Source organism: Arvicanthis niloticus, chromosome 13 (assembly GCF_011762505.2).
Source record: "Arvicanthis niloticus isolate mArvNil1 chromosome 13, mArvNil1.pat.X, whole genome shotgun sequence".
In the NCBI taxonomy this organism is placed as follows: Eukaryota; Metazoa; Chordata; class Mammalia; order Rodentia; family Muridae; genus Arvicanthis; species Arvicanthis niloticus.
The window spans coordinates 53,453,970-53,475,548 of record NC_047670.1 but is presented as its reverse complement, the minus strand read 5'-3'; the positions used below and the strand labels follow the sequence as shown (position 1 = coordinate 53,475,548).

Genomic DNA, 21,579 nt, shown 5'->3' with positions numbered 1-21,579 from the left:
CAGAGTCTCTCCTGTCCTTTCAATCTTGGCCCCTCACCCTGGTAGGGTGAGCCTATCAGCCTCTGAGGTAACAAAGGTCAGTGCATAGTGTCACTATGGCAACTCCAATGAACAGCTTGGAACTCTGCTCCCTAGTAACCCACTGGTGTTCTTGGGTAGCAGTGCTACTCCGTCTGACCCTCCAGAGTGGTTCACCTGGGGAGGTGAGGCAGAGAGACCAGTAAGGTGGGTGGGGGCCCACCACCACCTGGGGGTTCACTTTTCTTCTTTCCACTCAGCTGCTTGTGAGTGCCAGGTGTCCAGGCTGCAGCTGCACGCATCCTCCTGCCATCCTTGACTTACACCTCGCAGGGCTTTGCTCTCCAGGTCAGTGACAGGCTGTGAGTCCATCTTCTGTGTGAGTCAGCAAAGGCTGCTCTAACTGGCTGTACCTCTGGGAAAAGGGACAGCTCTAGGGGCATAGTGGGTTATGACTGTACATGGGGGACCAGCTGGGATCAGAAAGCTAATTTGAAAGCGCTGATTTCAACTTCACGATGGATCACAAACGCTCACTTTTCTATTTAGCTCCAACCCTAATCCTACTTCTCTGACCCCCATCTTCTCCATCATGACAGAAGGCAAGTTCACAGAGACCCTGAACATCTCTGTGGGTCCTTCTGAAGACACACTAATCTGCTGGTTAAGGGAGTGTGTCTTAGTCTATTGCTGTAAGGAGACACCAAGACCATGGCAACTCTTAGAAAGGAAAGCATTAAATTGGGGCTGGCTTATATAGTTCAGAGGTTTAGTCCATTGTAATCATGGTAGAAAGCATGGTGGTCTGCAGGCAGACATGATGCTGGAGAGTAGCTGAGAGTTCCACATTTGCATCTGCAGGCAGCAGAAAGAGAGAAAGAGGTTGGACCTGGCTTGAGCTTCTGAAGCCGCAAGGCCCACCTCCATGACACACTTCTTTCAGTAAGGTCACACCTCCTACTCCCTGTCAAGTAGCACCACTTCCTAATGAGCAAGAATTCAAATACATGAGCCTGTGGGGGCCGTTCCTACTCAGACCATCAGCGAATGCTAATGTGAGCTGTAGCAGTCAGCTCTTGCTATGGAACAAATCGCCCCAGAATTTAGCAGCTTAAAATGTTGGTGTTTATGGCCTCACAGTGGGAATATAGCCACAGTTGTGGTGGGTCCTGTCTCAGTGTCTCACGGTGTGGGCTGGGACTTTGATCTCAAGATTTTCCCCAAGGCTTCTTGCATAGACGGAGCTCCTCATAGGCTCTTGGACAGAGGCTACCTCTGCAGGGTGCTTCTCTATATGGCCACTGGTCTCCATCAGAGCCAGGAAGGCTAGAAGAGTCTGAGAGAGCATGTGAACAAAGACAGAACCCATTCTTTACAACATGGAGGTGGCGTTCCTGAGTCACACCATAATCTGCTGAATCGAACAAACTACTAGGCCTGCCTGCCTCAAGAGGAGTGGATTACAATGTGAAGCAGAGATTCCATGGGAGTCTTTCAGCTGGTCCCCAGAAACATGTGCTCCTCTTCCATGGATCACACATGTACCCCCTTGAGGTCTCTGACATCTCACCTGATGATGGTAACGGAGAACTGGGGAATCATTGGATTAGGTCCAGACATGGGTGAGGCTCTCGTGTGGCTTTGCACTACCAGTGACCTTCCTGAAGCCATCAGCTGCCAGGAAGTATCAGGCATGAGGGATGCTGCAGGCATTCCTGTTCAGAATAAGGATGGAGGAGATGCACCGCCATGGGTCCCCAGTGATTCTGAGCCCATATCAGATGTTGGATGGCCCTTGAGCTGGTGGTAAGGCAGGAAACCATTCTCCCACCTGTACAATGTCCCTCAGCCTTCCTAATGCTGTGTGCCTTTAATACAGTTCCTCATGCTGTAGTGACCATAAAATTATTTTTGTTGCTACTTCTTAACTGTAATTTTGCTACTGTAATATGTTATATATAATATGTATTATGTAGGTGTGTAATATATGAATGTAAAATATGTAAGTATCTGATATGTGGAATGGTCTTAGGTGACCCCTATAAAAGCAGTCAGTCAACCAGCAAAGGGGTCATGACCCACAGGTTGAAAACCACTGCCATAAAGAGTCAGCCCTTCATGTGGCTAAAACTAATGTTTTGGTCTTCTTTTTTCCCCCATGATGTTAATAAGTTGTATGTCCTACTGTTGACCTTTTCCTGAAAGTGCTCTGAGCCTTTTCTTGTGTGTGTGTGTGTGTGCATGTGTGTATGTGTGCATTTGCATGTGTGTGTCTGTGTGTATGTTCATGTATATGTGTGTCTATGTATGTGTGCATACGTGTATGTACGTTTGCATGTGTGTGGCTGTGTGCATGTTCATGTATGTGTGTGTGCATGTATGTGCATTTTCACGTGTGTCTGTGTGTATGCATGTGTATATGTGCATTTGCATGTGTCTCTATGCCTGTTCCTGTATGTGTATCTGTGTATGTGTGAATGTGTGTATGTGAATTCGAATGTCTGTGTCTGTGTGCATGTGTGTGCATATCTGTGCACTTGTGGGTGGTTGTCAGAGGTCAACCTTCAAGTGTCTCTTCTCAGGTGCCAGTCACCCTACTTTTTCTCCCTGGCTGGTGGCCCATCAATGAACTAGGCTGACTGATCAGGGAACCCCAAGGCTCTCCTATCTCCTCCTACCAACTCTGGGATTACAACTACACACCACCACTTCTGGCATTTTACATGGGTGCTGAGTATGAACTCAGCCCCTTGTGATTACACGGCAAGCACATTATTAACTGGGCTGACTGCCTAGCCCCCCAGAACTGTCTTCTAGTTGTGCATCTTTTGGCATACAAAAAGGATAAGAACGTTTTTCTTTAAAAGAAATTTCATTGTATTTTATTTGTTGTGTACACATATATACAGACACATGTGTGCACAGAGATATTCATGTGGAAGAGAACAAAACTTGTGGGAGTCAGTTCACTTCTTCCATAATGTGGGAATGAACTCAGGTCATCAGTTTTTTTGGCAAGTACCTTTGCCTGCTGAGCCATCTTGCTGGCTCAAGTATGAGACTTTTCAAAGCCTTGAAACCTGGCTCCTTTATGTTTAATGGTCCTCCCCACAAGCACCCAGAAAGATAAAGCTTACACACGCCCTGAGTTGAGGTGTGGCTGGTGGCTTCTCGTCAGATCACTCAGTTTGCAGTTTTGTCATCTTCCTTCCACATCACTGCAGACAATAGCACCCCTGCATTTTTACCACTGAATATCTTCCTCTAAATTCTTCTGATGGTGTCCCGCTGCCCAATGTGCCCTTGACAGCAGCATCCATTTCTTGATTCCCGCTCATCTGGGTCTCAAGATGAGCGGGAGGCTTTTTCTCCCAAGCATCCCAGCCTCCTCCTAGGTGTACCCACTGCTTGGTCCAGAACCTTTCCCTCATCTCATTTGTTTGTCCTGGCAACACCCCACTCTTGGTACCAAAATGTATGTTGATGAGATACTGCTATGCAACACACGATCAGATAGAACATGCAACACATGATCAGATAGCACAGGTAACCCATGATCAGATAGTAGTTTTCAAAGGTTCCAAGTTGTTGTTGTTGTTTTAAAAAGTCTCAAGCTAGAGTCTCACAGTTTCTATGGCTACAGAGACTCAAGTTCGGAAGGTCCCATGTGGAAGAATTTGTGCCCAAGAGATGTGTTGAGGAGAAAGAATGTGGGCTTATTGAGTGATGGCCATAGCCTGCTGCGTGGTGGGTCAGATCCCATGGATGCAGTATCATGTGGGCCAAATTCTTAGGGTCCTCAGCTGGAAAATCCACTTTCAAGTTCTTCCAGACACTGGGCACACTTGGTTCTTTGAGGACACTGTGACTTGAGGCCTGTGCTCCTCATGAGCTGCCAGCCAGCGGTACCCTGTTCCCCTCTACATGGCTTCTGTGTGGGACATCTTCACGCATGGCAGGTCAGAGAGAGGCAACTGAAGAGAGCCAAGGAGAGGACCAGTCAGGCAAATGCTATGAATCTAATTCCGAATGTGACTGAATCACTTTCCTTAAGATTTGATTAAGAAACAAGTCACTAGGTCCAGTCCATACTCCAGATTGACCAGCCTGTGAATACTGTGGGTGGGTTCATCAGGAGCCATAACAGAAAATGCACAGTGGTCAAATGATAATTCCTACTTTGTGGTGCTGACCCAGGGCCTCATGCATTCTAGGCAAGTGTTCTCCAACTGAGCCTTGGCCCCAGGTAATTTAGTCAAAATTAATAGGGCATTTTGACTAATAACTTTTCAAGTGAATAAAATTGGTCTGGTTCCTACCTGATTTGAGCTTACCAGAAATTCAGCTTGCTGGGTGACCTTAGACCCCTGTCATTCTGTCATTCATTCTCTCTCTCTCTCTCTCTCTCTCTCTCTCTCTCTCTCTCTCTCTCTCTCTCTCTCTGCCTCAGTCCTCAGAGACCCCTTTGATGGTTACTTTTGTCAACTTGACACAATAATCTCACTGAGAGATTCTTTAGTTCAGGTTGGCCTTTGGGTGTGTCTGTCTGTGGGAGATTGTCTTGATTATGTTAATTGGAGTGGGAGGATCCAGCCCACAGTGGGAGCCACCATCCCCTGGGCTTGGGTTCTGGACTGTATAACAGTGGAGAAAGTGAGCCGAGAAGTAAGCACATGTCCATTTACTTTTCTCTGTGGGTGGGATGTGAGTAGCTTTTAAGTTCCTGTCACCTCCACTTTTCCCTGCTAGGATGGACTGTAATATAAAATGAACTGTAATGTGAGCTACAAGAAACGCTCTCTCCCCTAATTGCTTTTGACAGGGTGTTTTGTCACAGCAACAAAAATGAAATTAGGACATTCTTCCAGCTCAGATTTGCTGCTTCTTTCTGTCCCTCCCTTATTTCAAAGATACTTATATGTCAGACCAGGCTTCATTGCAGCGACATCACTACATTTGAAGGAACTTGGGGAAAATGTCCCATGTGCTTTAAATAAGGCAATATAAATGGGGAAAAGATCCCGTAGGAGAAAGGACACAGGTACAAAAGCTGCAGGGCTTTTGAGAATGCAGAACAGATGCTCTTGGGTCCTGGGTTCTCCTTCCTTCTTCAATGAACAAACCATGGGTAAAATGGACTTGGGGTGAGGCTCAACCAGGCATTCATAAGCCCTAGGTCTCATGCTGTCTTTGCCCCATGCTGCCACATTCTAGCTGTCCTATGCAGGGGCCATGTGGAAGGAACTGAGGCAGCTCAGGAGCACAGAGCCTCCATCCAAGCATCTGTGAGGAGCCAAATGGCAGTGCTGACATGGCTGCTGATGCTTCCGATGACAACTTTCTATTTAAAGAAATAAAGTCAGGGCCTCCTGGACCTGTTGGAAGACAGAAGGAAGAGATAGGAGGAGATTAAGAAGAAGTTGTGAAATGGCTAAGTGAGAAAGGTCACGAAAGCCCAGATGGTGGCCTTGGCTAGCCAGAAGCATCTGGTGAAGGGCAGGTGGTGCTGGGGTCTGGGGTGATGATGCTAGATGATGAACTATCGGCACAGCTGCAGCACAGGGACCCTGGTCAGGGCTGGCTGATTGCCAGGGCCTTCCTGATCAGTTCTCAGATGTCATCCTTTATGGAAACTGTCACCTGAGACCACTTAGAATGTGCTGCTTTGTCTACAGGGCCAAGCTCAGACATTACGGGTCCGAGAGCCAGAGTCGATGGAGCTGAGCCACCGACAAGGTAGGACAGGAAGATGGGAACACTGCCTGCACAGACTGGCTTCTTGGAGTGGGGTGGGGGTGGGGGCTCACCTCCTCACCTCCCTCAGTCTTGCTGAGGTCTTTAGATGGCATGGGCTAACCCACCCAGGGTACTCCAAGCATAGAAGGTATGTGGAGGGAAGAGCTGCATCTGCCAAGCCTGGAAGCTCTAACTTAATGTGGTCCTGGTCTCTGGCTTCTTTGGGTTAAGTTTGGGTTGTTGGAGAGCACTCTGTGCACTTAAAGTGCAGGCTATGGGAATACAGGGCAGGGTTGGTACATCAGGCCTCATTGAGCTCTACCTGGATTGACATCTGGGCTGGGGTTGGTGGCAGAGGGGGTGTGCATCTGTGCTCTTGGTACTGGGTATAAGACATGGCAGGCCTGGAAGGGTAAAGGAGTCTTATGCAGGTGTGACTGAGCCAGGTCAGCTCTGGGAAGGTTCCCCAGGGCAGCTGAGGATGGCAAGTACAGTGCAGAGCGTCAAGGTATTCCTGTCACAAACTTCCCAGTGGCTGGACTCACCCAAGAGCTATTTTTAAGCCCTTGGTTTCTAAGCCTTTCCTGGGAATTCTGACTCAGGAATCTGTTTTGAGTGAGCACGAGGGGCATTTTGATAAAAAGGCCAAAGTCAGAAAATGCTGTTCATGGCCCTTCCATGTTCACAGTAGTAAACAAAGCAGGGCTTACTTACTTTGTTCACCTAGCTGACGAATGGATGATCAGAGATGCAATGAGATTTTAGAAGGCCAGATGCAGGCAGGCAAACATCCATCCATCCATCCTATCCATCTTATCCCATCCATCCATCCATCCATCCATCCACCCACCCACTCATCCCATTCATCCCATCCACTCCATTCTCTCCCTCCCTCCATCCATCCCACCCATCCATCCCATCCATCCCATCCCATCCCATCTGCACAATATCAGACACCAAGGAATAACATCACCACCCTCAATACTTCTGGAAGCTGGATACAAGTAGGAGGGTTCCCAGTGGACAAAGGTAATGATCTTTGCTCTTTGAGCCCAAGAACCCAGGACCCACCCAGGCCTAAAGTGCTACCAACCCTGAAGGCTGGCAGAAGACTAGGCTGCTATTGTTACTTCATAATGGCTCAACAGATGAGGCAGCCAGGAGGGCAGGCTGGGGACATGGCATCACTGAACCTTGGGTCAGTAAGAAGTGTGTGAATTCACTCCTGTACAGACGACGTCTTCCTAGGGGCAGGTGACACTTCTGCTGACCAGGCAGGTGCTGTGTATTCTGTTCTTTCTACCTCAGTTTATACTCTTCCTAGTTGTCCACGGAGGCCCCACTGCCTGGCTCTCTGCTGCTTTTGGCCGAACCTAAGAAAGGAGGAGGGCCATCTGGCTCTAGGAGACATCTCTTCCTTTGGCTTTTGTGTGTGATGAGGGGAGGGGGACAAAGAATGGAGTAAGACAAGCAGGAGGAAGTGGGGGAGAATTGGAGAGAGAGACCACTTTTCTCTGCACCCTCTCCCTGGTGAAGCACCCACACTACTCCAGTGGGGCAGAGGGTTCTGGCACTACCTCCCATGGCAGCTGAGTAGAGCCTTTCAACAGGGCAAGAAAGTCAAAGAAGAGAAACCTGATGCTTGCACCAGCCTGTCCTAAAACCTGACTGGTGGCCACCAAGCAATGGGGCAGCAGCCAGGATCTGTGAAGTAGGAAGAGATATCCCCTACCTACCAATGGTATGAACTGGACCCTGAGGTGCAATGATTTTTTTTTTTTTTTTTTAAAAACATGTTTGGTTGGCTTGCCCCTAAATATTCCAGAAGAGTCTTCCAGTCTACAACAGTTTGTTTTGCTTTTGTGTATAAATGAAATCCAATTTCATGTTTCATTCTAACTCACTTTAAAAAAACATCCTTGCACCCTAGGCTCCTGGAGCTGAGAATGGGGGCAGGCTGTGAGGGCCACAAGGACTCTTATGCACAGCACATGTACTGGAACACACACCACCATACTGCTGAAAGAAAACACTCTTGGTTAGCCAAGTCCGGGGCTATCAGTGCAGCCTGCAGCAGAGTAGAGGAGGCTACTCTCCTGGCCTGGATGAGCTGTTGTTATTCCTTGGGGTCTGATATTGGGCAGCTATCTGTTTGTCTTCTCCTTTACTGAGGGACCCAAATGTTCTGGAGATCATGGGGTATTTGGAAGGTCTGAAACTGGCCCCTCTACACGGACTTCACCTGTGTGACCATCTTCCTTTATCTACGGGGAAGGAGGAGGCACTGTGGAGCTTTTAGTTGAGGTAGAAAGGGAAAATCCAGGGTTGTGAGGACTGTGGAGTGTGTTGAGCAGAGAGCTGACCTAGCCAGCCTGGGATTGGCGACAAGTGTTCTTGTGCATGTGTGAACGTGAGTGTGTGAGTGTGTGTGTGTGAGAGAGAGAGTGTGTGTGTATCTGTAATCAAAGAAATAATCTGACTTGACTTTCACAAAAGAAGGGTGGTGGATGGTGGGAAGATGACTCAGCTGTCAAGAGCCATAGTTGCTCTTCCAGAAGACCTAGGTTTGATTCCCAGTATCTTCATGGTGGCTCACAACTGTCTATGACTCCAGTCTCTGGGAAGCCAACACTGGGCATGTGGCGCCTGGACTTGGATGCAGGGAGACAACCCTTATACATAAAAATAAAGGTTAAAGAATTTAAAAACTTATAAAAAGCAAGAACGGCCTCAACAGGTAGTAGACCAGCCTGGGTGATGCTGACAGGTGAAGTGGCTCAGGGTGACCAGGGAATGAGGCATCAGTCCCTTGTCTGGGCCAGGGATGACAGGAGTGGAGGGCCATAAACTGAAGGTAGATACAAGCGATACAAGTGGGAATGAGAGAGGGAGCCCTGAGATCCAGGGAGGTGGCTGGAACGGAAGGCAGAAGACATGGGAGACGGGAAGCAAAGAGCCCATCCTGGCACTTTGCCAACCTGAAATTTGGCCAAGCCAAGAGCCACCCCTGCCACCCCCATGTCTAGTGGATTAATCTTATAGTTTGTAGCAGTTCAAAGTGAGCAAGGAGGCTGACCCAAGTGTGCCAGGGGACACTAAAGCTCAGAGAGGCTGGATCACTTGCTCAAGGCCACGCAGTTCAGCCTAATCAAGGCTGGCTAACCCTGGGTCACAGCCTCTTTAATCATAGCCCTATGGGGACAACAACTGTGTGCTGTGGAGGTCTGCCCACTGACATTCCTCTGTCTCCTCTCCTCTGCTCTCTTGCCTTGCCTTGGGGCATAACTCCTATGCTCCGCCCTGTCATCTGGCTCTGGCTCTCTGATTTTTGTCTATTTTCCCTCTCATTGGTGCATCTGTCACTTTCCCTGCATCTGTTTCTCACACACTATCTTGTGCCCTCCGACCTCTCATCATCCATGTTACTCCCTAACCAGGTACAACCACTTTGACAAGGACCCACCAGAACAACAAGGAGAACCAGCAGGACATGGACTCCTTCAGAGCTACCCATAGCTCCTTGGACAGCTCCAAACTTAAGTACCATCCAAGGCTCTCCCAGAGCCCTTCAGGCAGTCCCCTGGGGCAGGGCCACCTGGAGACTCCACCTCTACCACCAACTCCTACCTGCAGGACTTCTCTGGCTATGAACTCCCATCCCGAGGACCTGAAGAAGGGGGCATCCAGATCCAGCTTGAGAGATGCCAGGGAGACCTTCCGAGAGGGATGTCTGGGGGAGGAAGGCCGGGACTCCAGGATCCCAGAGCAGAGGACGGTGCCTCTGAGCAAGGACATCATCATTCCTGAAAATATCCGCCACAAATTTGGGAGCAAGATGGTGGACCAACTGATCTCTGAGGATCAGGTGACAAAGCCAGGGACTGGGGAGACTCGGTGTGAAGGAAGGCTCTCTTAGAGACTTTAATACGGATTCAAACCCATTCTTACAAAGGGTCCTTCTACTGTTAGGGATTTTATTGAGACCTGCTACTTTCAAGGCTCTCAGGTCTACCTTCCATCCCTGCTTTACAACTAGGAAAACGGAGGCCTAGATAGTTCCATGCCCTGCCAAAGTCAAGAGCTGCTCTGTGTCAAAACTGGTCTCATACTTAGGTTTCCTGCCTCACAGGCCCAGACTTGACCTTATGGATCTCAGTTTTCTTTTTGGTATGAGAAAGAACTTGGTCTCAGTGTAAACTAAGAGGTTTGGTTTGTGGACTGCCTTAGTATTAGGCTGCAAGTTGGGGCTCTGGGGTGACTCAACTGTGTAAACTGGAGAAGTCTGACCTCTTGAAGTCCTGTGTCCTCATTGCTACAATGGTGGGGACAGGCTAAGCTTATAAAGATCCTCTTCCTCATGGTGTATACAGTAAGAGCTCAGTGTGTACAGGGTCGTTGCTGTCCCTCATGTCTTTGCCCACAGGGACAAGGGACTGGAGGGGGGAGGTGTAGAACCTGCCCTGGGGGCTGCAGCCTGCAGAGAGGAAGGCAGGGTCGGAAGGAGAGGACGTACACTTACTTACCTTCCTGGTCACATGTCTCTTGTCCCTGCCCCCAATCCCATCAGGCTCGACAGGCCATCGGTGAAATCTTCGAGGGCCAGAAGAGATCAAGCTCATGGCCTGGCAGGACCCAGAGCCCCATTCAAGCCTCCTCCATTTTCTCAGACTATTATGACTTGGGCTACCACATGCGCTCCAACTTGTTTCAAGGTCAGATTAAAGGCAAGGGTGGGGTTGTAAGCATGCTTGGTCCCCAGGACGTTGGCCACCAGAGGTCTTTGGGACAACTGGATCTGAAGGCCCAAAGGTACGGCCTTACAGACATCCACATTACAAGCACCTAAGGCATTCTCCATGCTGGCATGTCCTGTGGGAATACGGCCTTACAGACATCCACATTACAAGCACCTAAGGCATTCTCCATGCTGGCATGTCCTGTGGGAATACCAGGATCACCTAGTCCCTAGCATGTGTGTCTTCGCTATGCAGGTGACAGTGAGGCCCTCCCACACGGGACACCTATGGTTTTCTAGTCTGCAAGCAGGAGGCCCAGGTACCCCAGACCTGACACCTTTGTTGACCGTGACAATAGCAGCTTTCTTGGGTTCAAAGGTCAGCTTAGTCACTCACTAGTGGCTTGGATGACTGTGAATAGGAGCCCCCACCTCTCTGAATCTCTGTCTCATCCTTGTACAACTGGGTTGATAAAGACAAAGTGCTCCTTATTGCTATGGGCAGGATTCCAGGACAGGAGGGTGACAGGCCATTTGTTTTTTTCCTTCCCTGGAGCCTGATGGTGATATCTAACGTGGCGAAAAGGTAGAATGGAGGGGTGCCATTTCTAGAAGGATGACTTGGCCTGTCCAGTCCTGTTTAGCTCATGGGTGTCATGTGCTTCATGTCACAGCTGGACTTGCAGCCAAGAGCTTAAGACCTCTCAGTCACGTGATGAGAGAAGCAGGACTCACAATGGTGGTCCATAGGGGTCACAGGATTCCCAGGTCTTCTCTCCACTGCTGGGGTTGGGGTACGAGTGTGCAGGGTCTCCTCTCTGCACCCTTTTCAGTTTAGCTTCACTGTCCAGAGTCCACTTTAACTGGTCCTCCTCCCTTCAACTGTCTTCAGTGCTCCCAGGGTCTGTCTGGCAAGACCTCTTTTCCCTGGCTTGGGCCCCTGTCACCCAAGGAACCAGACACACAATGAAAGCCTTTTTGGGTTTTTCTTTGAGCCGGAGGAAGAGGTATCACTGGCTGGGGGAGGGAAGCCAGATTAGACCAAACTGCCCTCTTTTGGAGTCTGGGATTCTCCTTTCTCTGTTTGACCTTGGTCACCAAAGAGTTCTTACCTACAACACTATAAAAATACATGCATGAGTGTAAAAGAATACTGCTCTTAGGAAGCCATGTCCCCTCACCCAGCCTAAGCAGTGGAAGTGCGCCAATGGAGAGCAGGAACCAGCCTCCACCAACTCCCAAGGCTCACAAGGGTCCATTGTTGGATTTTCCTGAACTGACTGGCATGTAAAATAGTATCTTAAAACAAGGCAGGAGCAGCCTGTCTTGGGAGACTGGCACCAGAATGAGGGCTTGGCCGGCAGCACTCCAAGCATGTGATTGTCAGTGTCCCTGTCAAGGTTCATCTCCTGGGATTCACCCTGGCACTCGCTGATGGGAGTTGGTGAGGTGTGGCTGCATCCAGGCAGGGCAGATGCCAGACAGGAAGAGCAGTCTGGGTCATGGATCCTAGAAAGTCTTTTTCTGGGGTAGAGTAGGAGACTAAGGTAGTGTGGGAGACAGGGGAGTGGACTTGTTTAATTTGGATGAAGGATTGCTCCAGTGCAGTGTGGAGAATGACACAGAGGATCTGTGGGACCAGATAGGGTAGACACTGGGCCAGCAATGAGGAAGAACTGTAAACATCCAGGAGGGACCCATGATGGCAGCTTGGTGTGTTTGTTAGCCTTCTGCTATTGTCACAGAAATGCCCAAGATAACTTACAAAAAGTTAACTAGGTGCAGTGGTACATGCCTGTAATCCCAGCACTCAGGAGACAGAGGCAGGAAGATTACTGTGAGCTTGAGGACATCCTGGGCTACCTAGTGAGTTCCCGGTTAGCCTTGGTGACAAGAATAAATTCCTTTTTCAAAGAAGCAAAACCAAATCAAAACCCCCCAAAGAGGAGAGTGTTACTGGGGCTTGTGGCTTTGAAGGTAACCTAGGTGATGATCAATTGGCCTCTTGTCCCTGTGGGGCTTTGGTGAAGGAAGGATGTTATAGCAAGGAGTGTGTGATGGAGGGAAGCCATTCACCTCATAATTCAGAAGTGAAAACAGAGAAAGAAGACAAGGTCCTATTATTTCCTCCTCCACACCCTGTGACCTGAAGTCTCAGTAGATCCTACTTTGTTTTCAACCATCTTCCAATAGTACCAAACAGGAGGACCAAGCGTTTGACACGGGGCCTTTGGGAGACATTTCAGGCTCACACTAGAGCAGGTGGTCTAAGTTGCTGAGCTGGTGCACTGAACACCTGGATGGTACCATGTGCCATGTGGCATCTCAGGAGGGCTGGGTCCCCACGGCCTTCAGGGCATTTGTGTGAAGTGGAGCAGTTGATCAGACAGGGCAGGCTAAAGAACTGACTTAGGTGTGAGAGCAGGATTAGGGCTGATTTCAAAGCAGTTGACTGGAACGGCCTGCAGCACAGGTTCCTGATTGTGGAGCTGGAACCTTCCAGAAGGATCGAGGTGGATCGCAGACCTAGGCGGAGAGCAGGCTATGCTGAGTCATGGGTGCAATCCTGTCTGCTTTCTCAGGCTTGCTTTAAGCCCTTAATCCACTTCAAGTCCACTTCTGTCTGCAGTGAGGATTCTTTTCTAATTCCTTTGTGCAGAATATTTATCTCCCCAAGAGCCCCATCTTCCCCAGGGGCCCACAGGTGTCTGCCCTCAGGTTTCTATGTACAAGAGGCGCTCAGGGGGCTCTCTATTCATCCGTCTCATATTCCACTGTGGTCACTGAGCTATTGTAAGCTGTCTGGGAACATACACCATTCTGTCCCCAACACCACCACTAAGGCCCATGACATCCTGCCAAGATAGTTCTTTGACCTCCGAGTATAAACAGACACATGTACAACACTGCCCCCATGCATACTTACGCTGACACACACACAAACAGCAGACAGACAGGCACATGCACACATGTATACATACACACACACACACACAGAGAGAGAGAGAGAGAGAGAGAGAGAGAGAGAGAGAGAGAGAGAGAGAGAGAGAGAGAACTGGAATTGTGTAGCTACCACAGATGGAGGCTTCAGAGCAGGAGAAAGTACCTGAGTCTGGGTTCTGATTTTGGCTTGAACTGGCAGGAGCTTCAGCCCCTAGGGCCAGCATTTCTGAGGTGGTGTGTGTGAGTGTGTGTGTGAGTGTGAGTGTGTGTGTGTTTCCCTAAAGCACTGTAATCACTCTGCTGCTGTGGGCTGAAGGGTAGCAGAGGTTTGAAAACAAGCACTGTGGTATGTCCTGCAGTCAACTCCATGCCCCCAACCCTGCTGGTTGGCATTTGGGGATGTTCTTGGTACTTCTCCGGTTGGTGCCTGCCCACCCACCCACCCTCTGAAAGCCTGGGGCTTATCAGTGCCTTGGGGCAGCCCCCTCTCTACTGCCTGTGGTTGGTTTACAGAAACGTGGGGTTCCCTGTACTAGGAGAACAGTTGGCCCATGTGTGCACTGAGCCATCAGCACAGGGCCAAAGCCTTTTGTTCTGTCGTCGTTTCTTTTCAGATTCTGAGGCAGTGCAAAAGCTCCAGAAGTAAACTCCAATCCCGTAGATCAGATTTATTCTGAGGTGAGAGGCAGGCAAGTCTCTGCCTTGGGGAATCTAAAAGGCCAAAGTAATCCTTTTAAAGGATGCTAGCCCTCACCCCCAAAACCCAAATCTGACCATTCTATAGCTTCACCTAGGGCCTGTTTTCAAGTTCTGTCCAGAGGCTTGTGTCGCATCTGGCTTTGATCCCTGGCTGTCATCACGGCTGAGGGCTTCGGACCAAACCTCTAATTCATTCTGTTCCATAAACCTTACAGGCTGTAGATACCAAACTTGCAAATTTATTTGCCTTTCTGAGTGATGTCCAGCTTGGTCTCACCCTCAGAGCCTGCAGTGAACTTGCAGGTCCTTGGATGGTGGTGGGACCTGCTTCACAGCCCTGAGCAGCTCCTGGCTGTTCTGGCAGATGTCCCCATGAGCTTGCAAATCCTCTTTCGGCTTTGTGTTTGCCTAATAGGAGAGGCCTGTTAATGGCTTCTGCACAAACCCTGCCAGTTTTTATTAACAGTCTTTGCTTGATCTATTAATTAGTGAAAGATGAACCTCTAAATCCTTCCCACAGTAGCAGGCTCATCAGTTAGACTCTTGACCTTAGTGTATCTATTCAGATATTTGCAATGAGGCAATCTTAGAACTGTTCTATCTATCTATCTATCTATCTATCTATCTATCTATCTATCTATCTACTATCTATCTATCCATCCACATATGTACATACACTATGGACCATGTTCTCTATATATATATGTACACACATATATATGATTAGTGTGTATGGGTGTGTGTGTGTGGGGGGAAGGACGGACACACACACACACACACACACACATCACAGCATGCCTGTGGAGGTCAGAGGCTAATTTGCAAGAGTCAGATCTCTGCTTTCCTCAGATGAGTCCCAGGTATTGAACTCAATGCTTAGACTTGGCAGCAAGCACTTTTACCTGCTGAGCCATAGTGGTAGCCCCCATAATTTTAATTTTTCCTACTACTTTTAGCATACAGGCTACTTTGTTTGATATAATTGCATCCAGCTGGCATTTGGCTGATGTATCCTTTTCTGTCTTCTTCATATTCATCTTCCTCTTGTGTCTTTTTTTTTTAAGTATGCTTTAAATAATACAGGTCTGGAAATCATTTACTCTGACAATCTGTTCTCTGTAACCAGTGAGTGAAGTCAGTTTTTATTTCTATTGCTGATGTATTTGGGTCGATCCATCCTTTCTTTGTGTTTTCTAGTTGTGTTTTTCATATGCTTTTTAAAAACTTAAATGAGCTCTTATTTTTACTTCTCCAATCAGATTTTTTTTTTGCCCCTTTCCTACAGTTCCTCTTCATTTTCTGGTTATTTTTGACACTTTCAAGCGCATAGCAGACAAATCCTCAATGTGACATGAGGTCCCCCTGACAGTCGAAGGGTGTCTTCAATCTCTCTCATCCCTCCCTGGTGTGATGTACACAGGGTGCCCTGTTGTAAAGTCAAAAGATGGAGCTTCCCTGGCTGAGGTCTTTAACTCTGCAGCCCTGAGGATTTACACTCCCCCAGTCTGTGCTCCAACAGTGAAACGGGCACAATAGTCACATCTGCTTCCTAGTGGGAGGGCTGAATCAGTGAGCAAGCTTCTGGGGGATGCATCTGGAACTGTCCTTAGCTCTTGGTAAATCTTCACACCCAGGGCAGGTTGGTAGCAGGCCTCAGTATAGAACCTAGTGTGGCACTTGTTCTTGACTGTCATGTTGGTTGGACTGAGGTCTAGAAGATTAGTAAACAAGGCCTCTGGGTATGTCTGAGAGGGACATCAGCTAGACCCAGAGACATCAGCTAAGTGTGTGTCTGGGGTGGGGGTGGGCACCTGAATGTGGGTGGCACCTTTCATGTTTCCAGGCTGCCATGGTGAGCTCCTCTCCTCTCTCACCCTTGGACACCTTGAACCGAAACCTCTGGAACTGTGAGCCAAAATAATTCTTTGCTCCCTTTAGTTGTCTGACTCAAGTATTTTGTCACAGAGGCTGGAAACTGGTCGGTACAATGGTTGCAGCCTGAGATGTGAACGCCTTGCTGTGACTAAAACTGAGCATGGGATTGTGAAACTAGCTTGTAGGAGGAATTTGGAAAAGTCTGGGATTTTGAGCTAGAGAAATCTCAGAGAACTACAGGCTCACTTAAAAGGGGAGCTGAGGAGTTCACACCACCAATGAAATTGTGCAGTGTGGACTGTTCTAGTCTGCTCAGATGGCAACAAGAATTCTCTTGGGAATGGGGCTAAAGGCCACTCATTCTGCAGCCTATCAAAGAACACATCTTTGTTTTGTCCATGTCCTGAGACTTTGTGGGAAGCCGAGTTTAAAGATGGGCTTCATCTTCCCAAGATCGAAAGCAGACCTTATCCACTCTTGTATATACAGAATCTGAAGCTCGGAGGGAGAGGTTAACCCTTGAGGCCACACTGAACCCCCCAACTTCCCTTCTCATCCACAACCAATGCTCACAGAGTAAACTAATATTAAAATAAAGCATTGGGCGCCTAGCTTCCATGACCTGGAGATTTCTTCATGGTGTCTGACAGGCCCACCCCAGGAGACAAAGAGCCTCATGAAGGCTTCCTACACACCGGAGGTGATAGAGAAGTCGGTGAGGGACGTGGAACACTGGCACGGGAGGAAGACGGACGACCTGGGTAGGTGGGAGCCTGCGGGGCGGGGGAAGGGCGGCTCTCTCCTCCGTGGGCAGGGAGGGTGCCTGCAAGGTGCAGAGCAGGAGGTGTGGGGGTCCTCGGGATGGAGCTGAAGAGGCCTGGGTCACGGCCACTGGGGTCTGTATGCCCTGGCAGCTGCTGACCCCTGTGATGGTCCCTCTTCTGTTTCCTGCAGGCCGGTGGCACCGGAAAAATGCTATGAACATGAATTTGCAGAAAGCGCTGGAAGAGAAATATGGAGAAAAGAGCAGATCCAAGGGCAAGTAGTTGAAAGGACATTGGAAGGAAGCTCGAGAATGTTGCCAATAAAGAAATAAAGGCTCTGGTCTGAGCCCTGCTCCTGTGTGCCGCTTCTCACCATGCCAGGGTGGGGACCCATGCATGAGGCTGGAGGAACAGCTGAGGAAGATAGAGGCTCTGAGCAGCCAGGATACCCACATATCATGCCTTCCTTCATGTCCCCAGGAAGAATCGGGGGAGCTGATCCAGTGTGATCTGGTGACAGGTCCTCTACTGGACACTGCTAGGTCGCACCCTGCATATAAGCCCATAGCAGAGTTTAACTGTTTCTAGATATCTGTTCCTCCCACATGAACCCACAGATGTCAGAGGAATTGTCCATGCCATTCATCTCTCCCAGCCTAGGAGCAGATCTGATGGGTCTGTCATAGGCACAAGCTGATTGGTTCAGAATGGCCGTGTGGCTCAGCTTGGGCCAATGAGATGGATGGCAAGGTGTAGACGCTGCCTGGGAGACATTCTAGAACCAGAGGAAATGTGGGCAGGCAGTTCAGCACAACCTTAGTCTTCCTGGACCTTACAGAAGCCACCAGTTCTGGACCATGGCAGGGATGGGTACTGTGGCTGAGCTGATTGTCACAGCTTGATGAGTGACACATCTGGGATGGAACCACAGCTGTGAAGAAGGGCCCACAGCTGGGGTGGGTACCACATCTGGAACGGTACCACAGTTGGGAAGGGTTACATAGCTGGGATGAGCATTGTAGCCGGGGTGGGCACTGTAGCTGGGATGGGTATCATGCCTACATGGCTATTGTAATTTGGATAAATACATTAACAAGAACAGCAGAGATGCTTGCACAGCTTGGATGAGTACCACGGGTAGGATAGGTATCATGGGAAGGACAATAAACCTGGGACCAGCACCAAAGCTGAAATGGATGGTCTAGATCCAAGTGGGATGGGTAGCACACTTGAGGTGGGTACCACAGGCTGGTCCATCTGCCATCTGTCTATGGGGCCCTCTTCATATTTACTTGGACTTCCCCATGGTATAGTGACCGGCATCTAGGAAAAATCCAAGGGGGCAGATTTAGTGGGCAACAGTTTAGCAAGTGTTATGCTGAGTGGTTAATGTCCCCATGTCCTTGGTCCAAGAACACATGGTGAAGGCCTGACTGTGAAAGGAGATGCCACAGACAGTACTGTACTTCAAGGGGCATCTTGAAGATTGCCCAAATAGAAGTTTGGATAAACCAAAGCAAGAGGAAGCATCAAGGTCACTGGCAGAAGGGGGTACCCCTTTCCCAGCCTCAGCCTCCTCCAAATGAGGGAAATGTTGGTTGGGGGGGGTGCTTAGAAAGAGATACAGCTCAGGAAGCACATCCTATGCCACCTCACATTTATCAAGCTAAGGGTGTTCACTATGCAAGGCTCAGCTTAACCTCTTTCTGGGTACCTAGTCTCTGCAAGGTCTGTCTTTGGTGCTGGGAAATCTGGACCCCACCTCTATGTAGTAGCTACTATGCAACCAGGATACAAGGCACCTGAGAAACTCATTCCAGGTTGCACTAAAGTAGGTCCTGCATATCTGTTATAGTCCAGATGCTAGCATTATCCTGATTATTGAACCATCTCGTGTATCAGTCTTGTGTAAAGGATGCTTCCCATTTCTCTCTGATTGGTTAATAAAGAGCTGATGATTTGTGATCCCGGGGAGAGAGTCCCAAAGCAGGAGAGGAAGAGGTGGCCATGAGGACATGAGGCTGGGAGGGGTCGTAATGAGCAGGTCGCTGAGGGATTTGCCCTGAGGACACACAGATTAAGCCAGGGAGAGACTCTAGCTGCAATGGGGTCTGTGCACAGAAATCAGCAACTTAATATATGGTCCAGTCATCTGAGGCAAGCACTCTACCAAAGGAACTGTGTCCTCATCCCCAAATCCACTTTATCTCCACCAGATACTCATACTGTGGCATCATGAAATGTGTCAAGCACCATAGACACAATCCTGTTAGGGACCATTGAGGATAGCAATGGGCAAGGTAGTCCTTGTCCTCAGGGCATCACGGTATGCAGAGAGTTGCTGGAGAAGCTGGTTCTAATGAGCTGTGCACACACAGATAAGCCATGGCACTTGTGTTAAGGGCAAAGAGATGCATCTATAAGTACATACAGCGAGACCCATGTGGGGTCATGGAGGAGAATGTGGTGGTAGGTGCAGCAGGAATGGGGTGGGGCCTGTCTGGTCAGATGGGAAGCTTCATACCAGAGGCTATCTCAGAAAAACTTTGGGTCACGGAGGTGGACCAGAAGGGGCAGGACATTCAGGACAGCATGCTGTGTAGGAATCCCTAGCAAGGGGTATTTGAGGAGATGGATGTAGCTCACAAAGCTTGGAGCAGAGCGCCATAGAGGAGAGGTAGGGACAGCAGACAGTGTACACATAAAGGGACTGACTCCACAGAGCACCATCCCTGGGACATCCAGTGCCACTTTCTAGGAGCTTATGATATGACTGAAATATACAGGGTCCTCAATGACAGTAACCAACAGGAAAGGAGACTGAAGGCATGCTCATTATTCCGAGTCATCCGAGGTGCAGATGACGGGACCAGCTCACAGACTGACATAAATTAGAAAGCAAGTGTAGAAGAGAACATGGTGTCTTGTTGTCGAGACAAAAGACCCGACAAAAGTTCAGGGTTTGTGTGGCTCACAGTTCCATGCAGGGGGAGGCAGGGAGGAGGAGGGAGGCTGCTGGTCAGCCAGTCAGGAGGCAGGTGCTTACCTCCGTTTCTCCCTTTGCTTCAGTCTGGGACCTTGGCCATAGGATGTACTGCCCACATTAGGATGTGTCTTCCTTGTTCTGTTAACATAATCTAGGTACGAGAGGACCTAGAGACCACAGACATGCCCAGAGGTCTGCTTCTGTGGTGAGGTTTCCCAAATGAGCAAGAAATGGGACATGTGTAACAGAATTGAACTTCTATCTGCCAGCCTATAACTCCATTTCTGTATAGTCTAGAAGACCCTCTCACACATGCCGAGAAAACTCATTCCTGAATATTCACTGCAGTACTGATTCATAAGACCGCAACCCAGATGTCCATCAGCTGGAGAGAGGACAAATGGGCAGTGGGAAGGAACGAACCTCCCTTACACACATCACAGAGCCAGGTCACTGTGTGCCATGACACCAAATGACAATCTGCAGAATGTGTCCCCCAAGAGCAATGGCTCTGTGTTAAAGATTGCCACCCTTTAATACAGTTCCTCACGTTCCAGTGACCTCCAACCATAAAATTATTTCATTGCTACTTCATAACTGTAATTTTGCTACTCTTGTGAATCACGATGTAAACATCTGGCAAGCAGGATGTCGGATAGGCTTTGCCCAAAAAGATCGAGACCCACCGGTCGAGACTCGCTGTGCAAGACCACATCAGTCATGTGACCCTCCAAAGGCTGACCAGGGCTCCTGGGGATGCTTGCAAGGGTAGGGAGTGAGGACTGAGAGCATCCTATGGATACAGCTTCATGATGCATTTGGCTCAGCACTTTCAGAGCCAATCTGGCCAGAGAGCAGCTGGCGGAGAGCCTTCTGATGGGAGGAAGGTGGCTGTTAGCACGGCGTCCCTGAGCTGATGTAAAGTGAGCGAGCGATTTCCATTTTGGCCTAAGCGAACAAATGTGGCACATTCTATGACTGCCTCAGTTAAAGATTCCATCTCGACACGAAGAAGAGCTTGGTTTAATTAGACATTTTCTAAAGAGAGCAAAGCAGTCGTGCAGGCAAACTAAATAAAACATGTATAGCTTTTAAAAAACTTAAAGGAGGCTTTGATTTCCCTGTGCTGCCTTTGACGGTGTTCTTGGCTCTCCGTGGTAGAAGTCACTGTGATTGCTGAGAGCCATGTCCCGGGATCAGATGCCATGTGACATTGATTAGCACAGGGAAAAGTTAGAGTCATCTTTATAATTTGTGTCATGGCCATCTACCACAAGGGGAAGCTTCTGAGGATGTCCTGAGATAGGACACTGCTGTCTTGTGCCCTGGCTACCATTCCAGGCCACCTCATCCCATATCGGTGGTACATCTTCTCAACCTTCCACCTTCCTGGGGGTGGTACCATTCCTCCTTGCACATATATTGTCTTGTGACCCTGCTGGAGAGACATCACAGGAAGCCACTGTTTGGGAGTAGGTTCCTGCACTAGTCCCAGCAGAGTCACCCATGCTAAAGTTTCAACCACCAAGCTGACAGCCATTTATCTGATGATCTGAGGAGCCAAGAGAACGCAGGAAGTGAGAGTCACATTTCCCAATAGACATGTCCATGAAGTCCCCTCCTGTGGGTCACCCAGCTCTTGTGAATCATCAGCCCATACAATCCACGAGTGCAGTGGGAGCAGAGGCGTTGAACAGGGGTTTGGAAGCCCTATGAATACACACAGTAAATAAACCACACCAGGACCTTGCTGCTCTGCCTCCCCATTCTCTTTTACATAAAGATATCTTAGGAGGAACACCCTGCTTTTGGCTGTTTCTTCT

At 49.0% G+C, this 21,579-nt stretch overlaps 1 protein-coding gene across 3 annotated transcripts; it reads left to right on the top strand.

Moving 5' to 3' along the window:
- Positions 1-133: 133 nt before the first annotated feature.
- On the top strand, positions 134-17,116 carry Cimip4 (ciliary microtubule inner protein 4). Of its 3 annotated transcripts, XM_076911588.1 has the most exons (7): positions 134-203; positions 279-366; positions 5,694-5,754; positions 9,192-9,619; positions 10,322-10,466; positions 16,657-16,767; positions 16,961-17,116. In XM_076911588.1, the coding sequence occupies exons 3-7, from the start codon at positions 5,733-5,735 to the stop codon at positions 17,050-17,052; spliced, it is 798 nt and encodes a 265-aa protein (XP_076767703.1). In that variant the 5' UTR covers positions 134-203; positions 279-366; positions 5,694-5,732; the 3' UTR covers positions 17,053-17,116. The 3 variants fall into 3 exon arrangements, with proteins under 3 accessions (XP_076767703.1, XP_076767705.1, XP_076767701.1); XM_076911590.1 differs by lacking the exons at positions 134-203; positions 279-366; positions 5,694-5,754 and adding an exon at positions 6,942-7,032; XM_076911586.1 differs by lacking the exons at positions 134-203; positions 279-366; positions 5,694-5,754 and adding an exon at positions 8,856-8,976.
- Positions 17,117-21,579: the final 4,463 nt, after the last annotated feature.

What these genes read in the sequence shown, in the direction of transcription:
- Cimip4 (XM_076911586.1), top strand. Translation starts at nt 8,949, where the DNA reads ATGGGGACAACAACTGTGTGCTGTGGAG. An exon ending in AACAACTGTGTGCTGTGGAG is followed by an intron (nt 8,977 to 9,191) that starts GTCTGCCCACTG and finishes CTCCCTAACCAG; the next exon opens with GTACAACCACTTTGACAAGG. An exon ending in GAGGAAGACGGACGACCTGG is followed by an intron (nt 16,768 to 16,960) that starts GTAGGTGGGAGC and finishes TGTTTCCTGCAG; the next exon opens with GCCGGTGGCACCGGAAAAAT.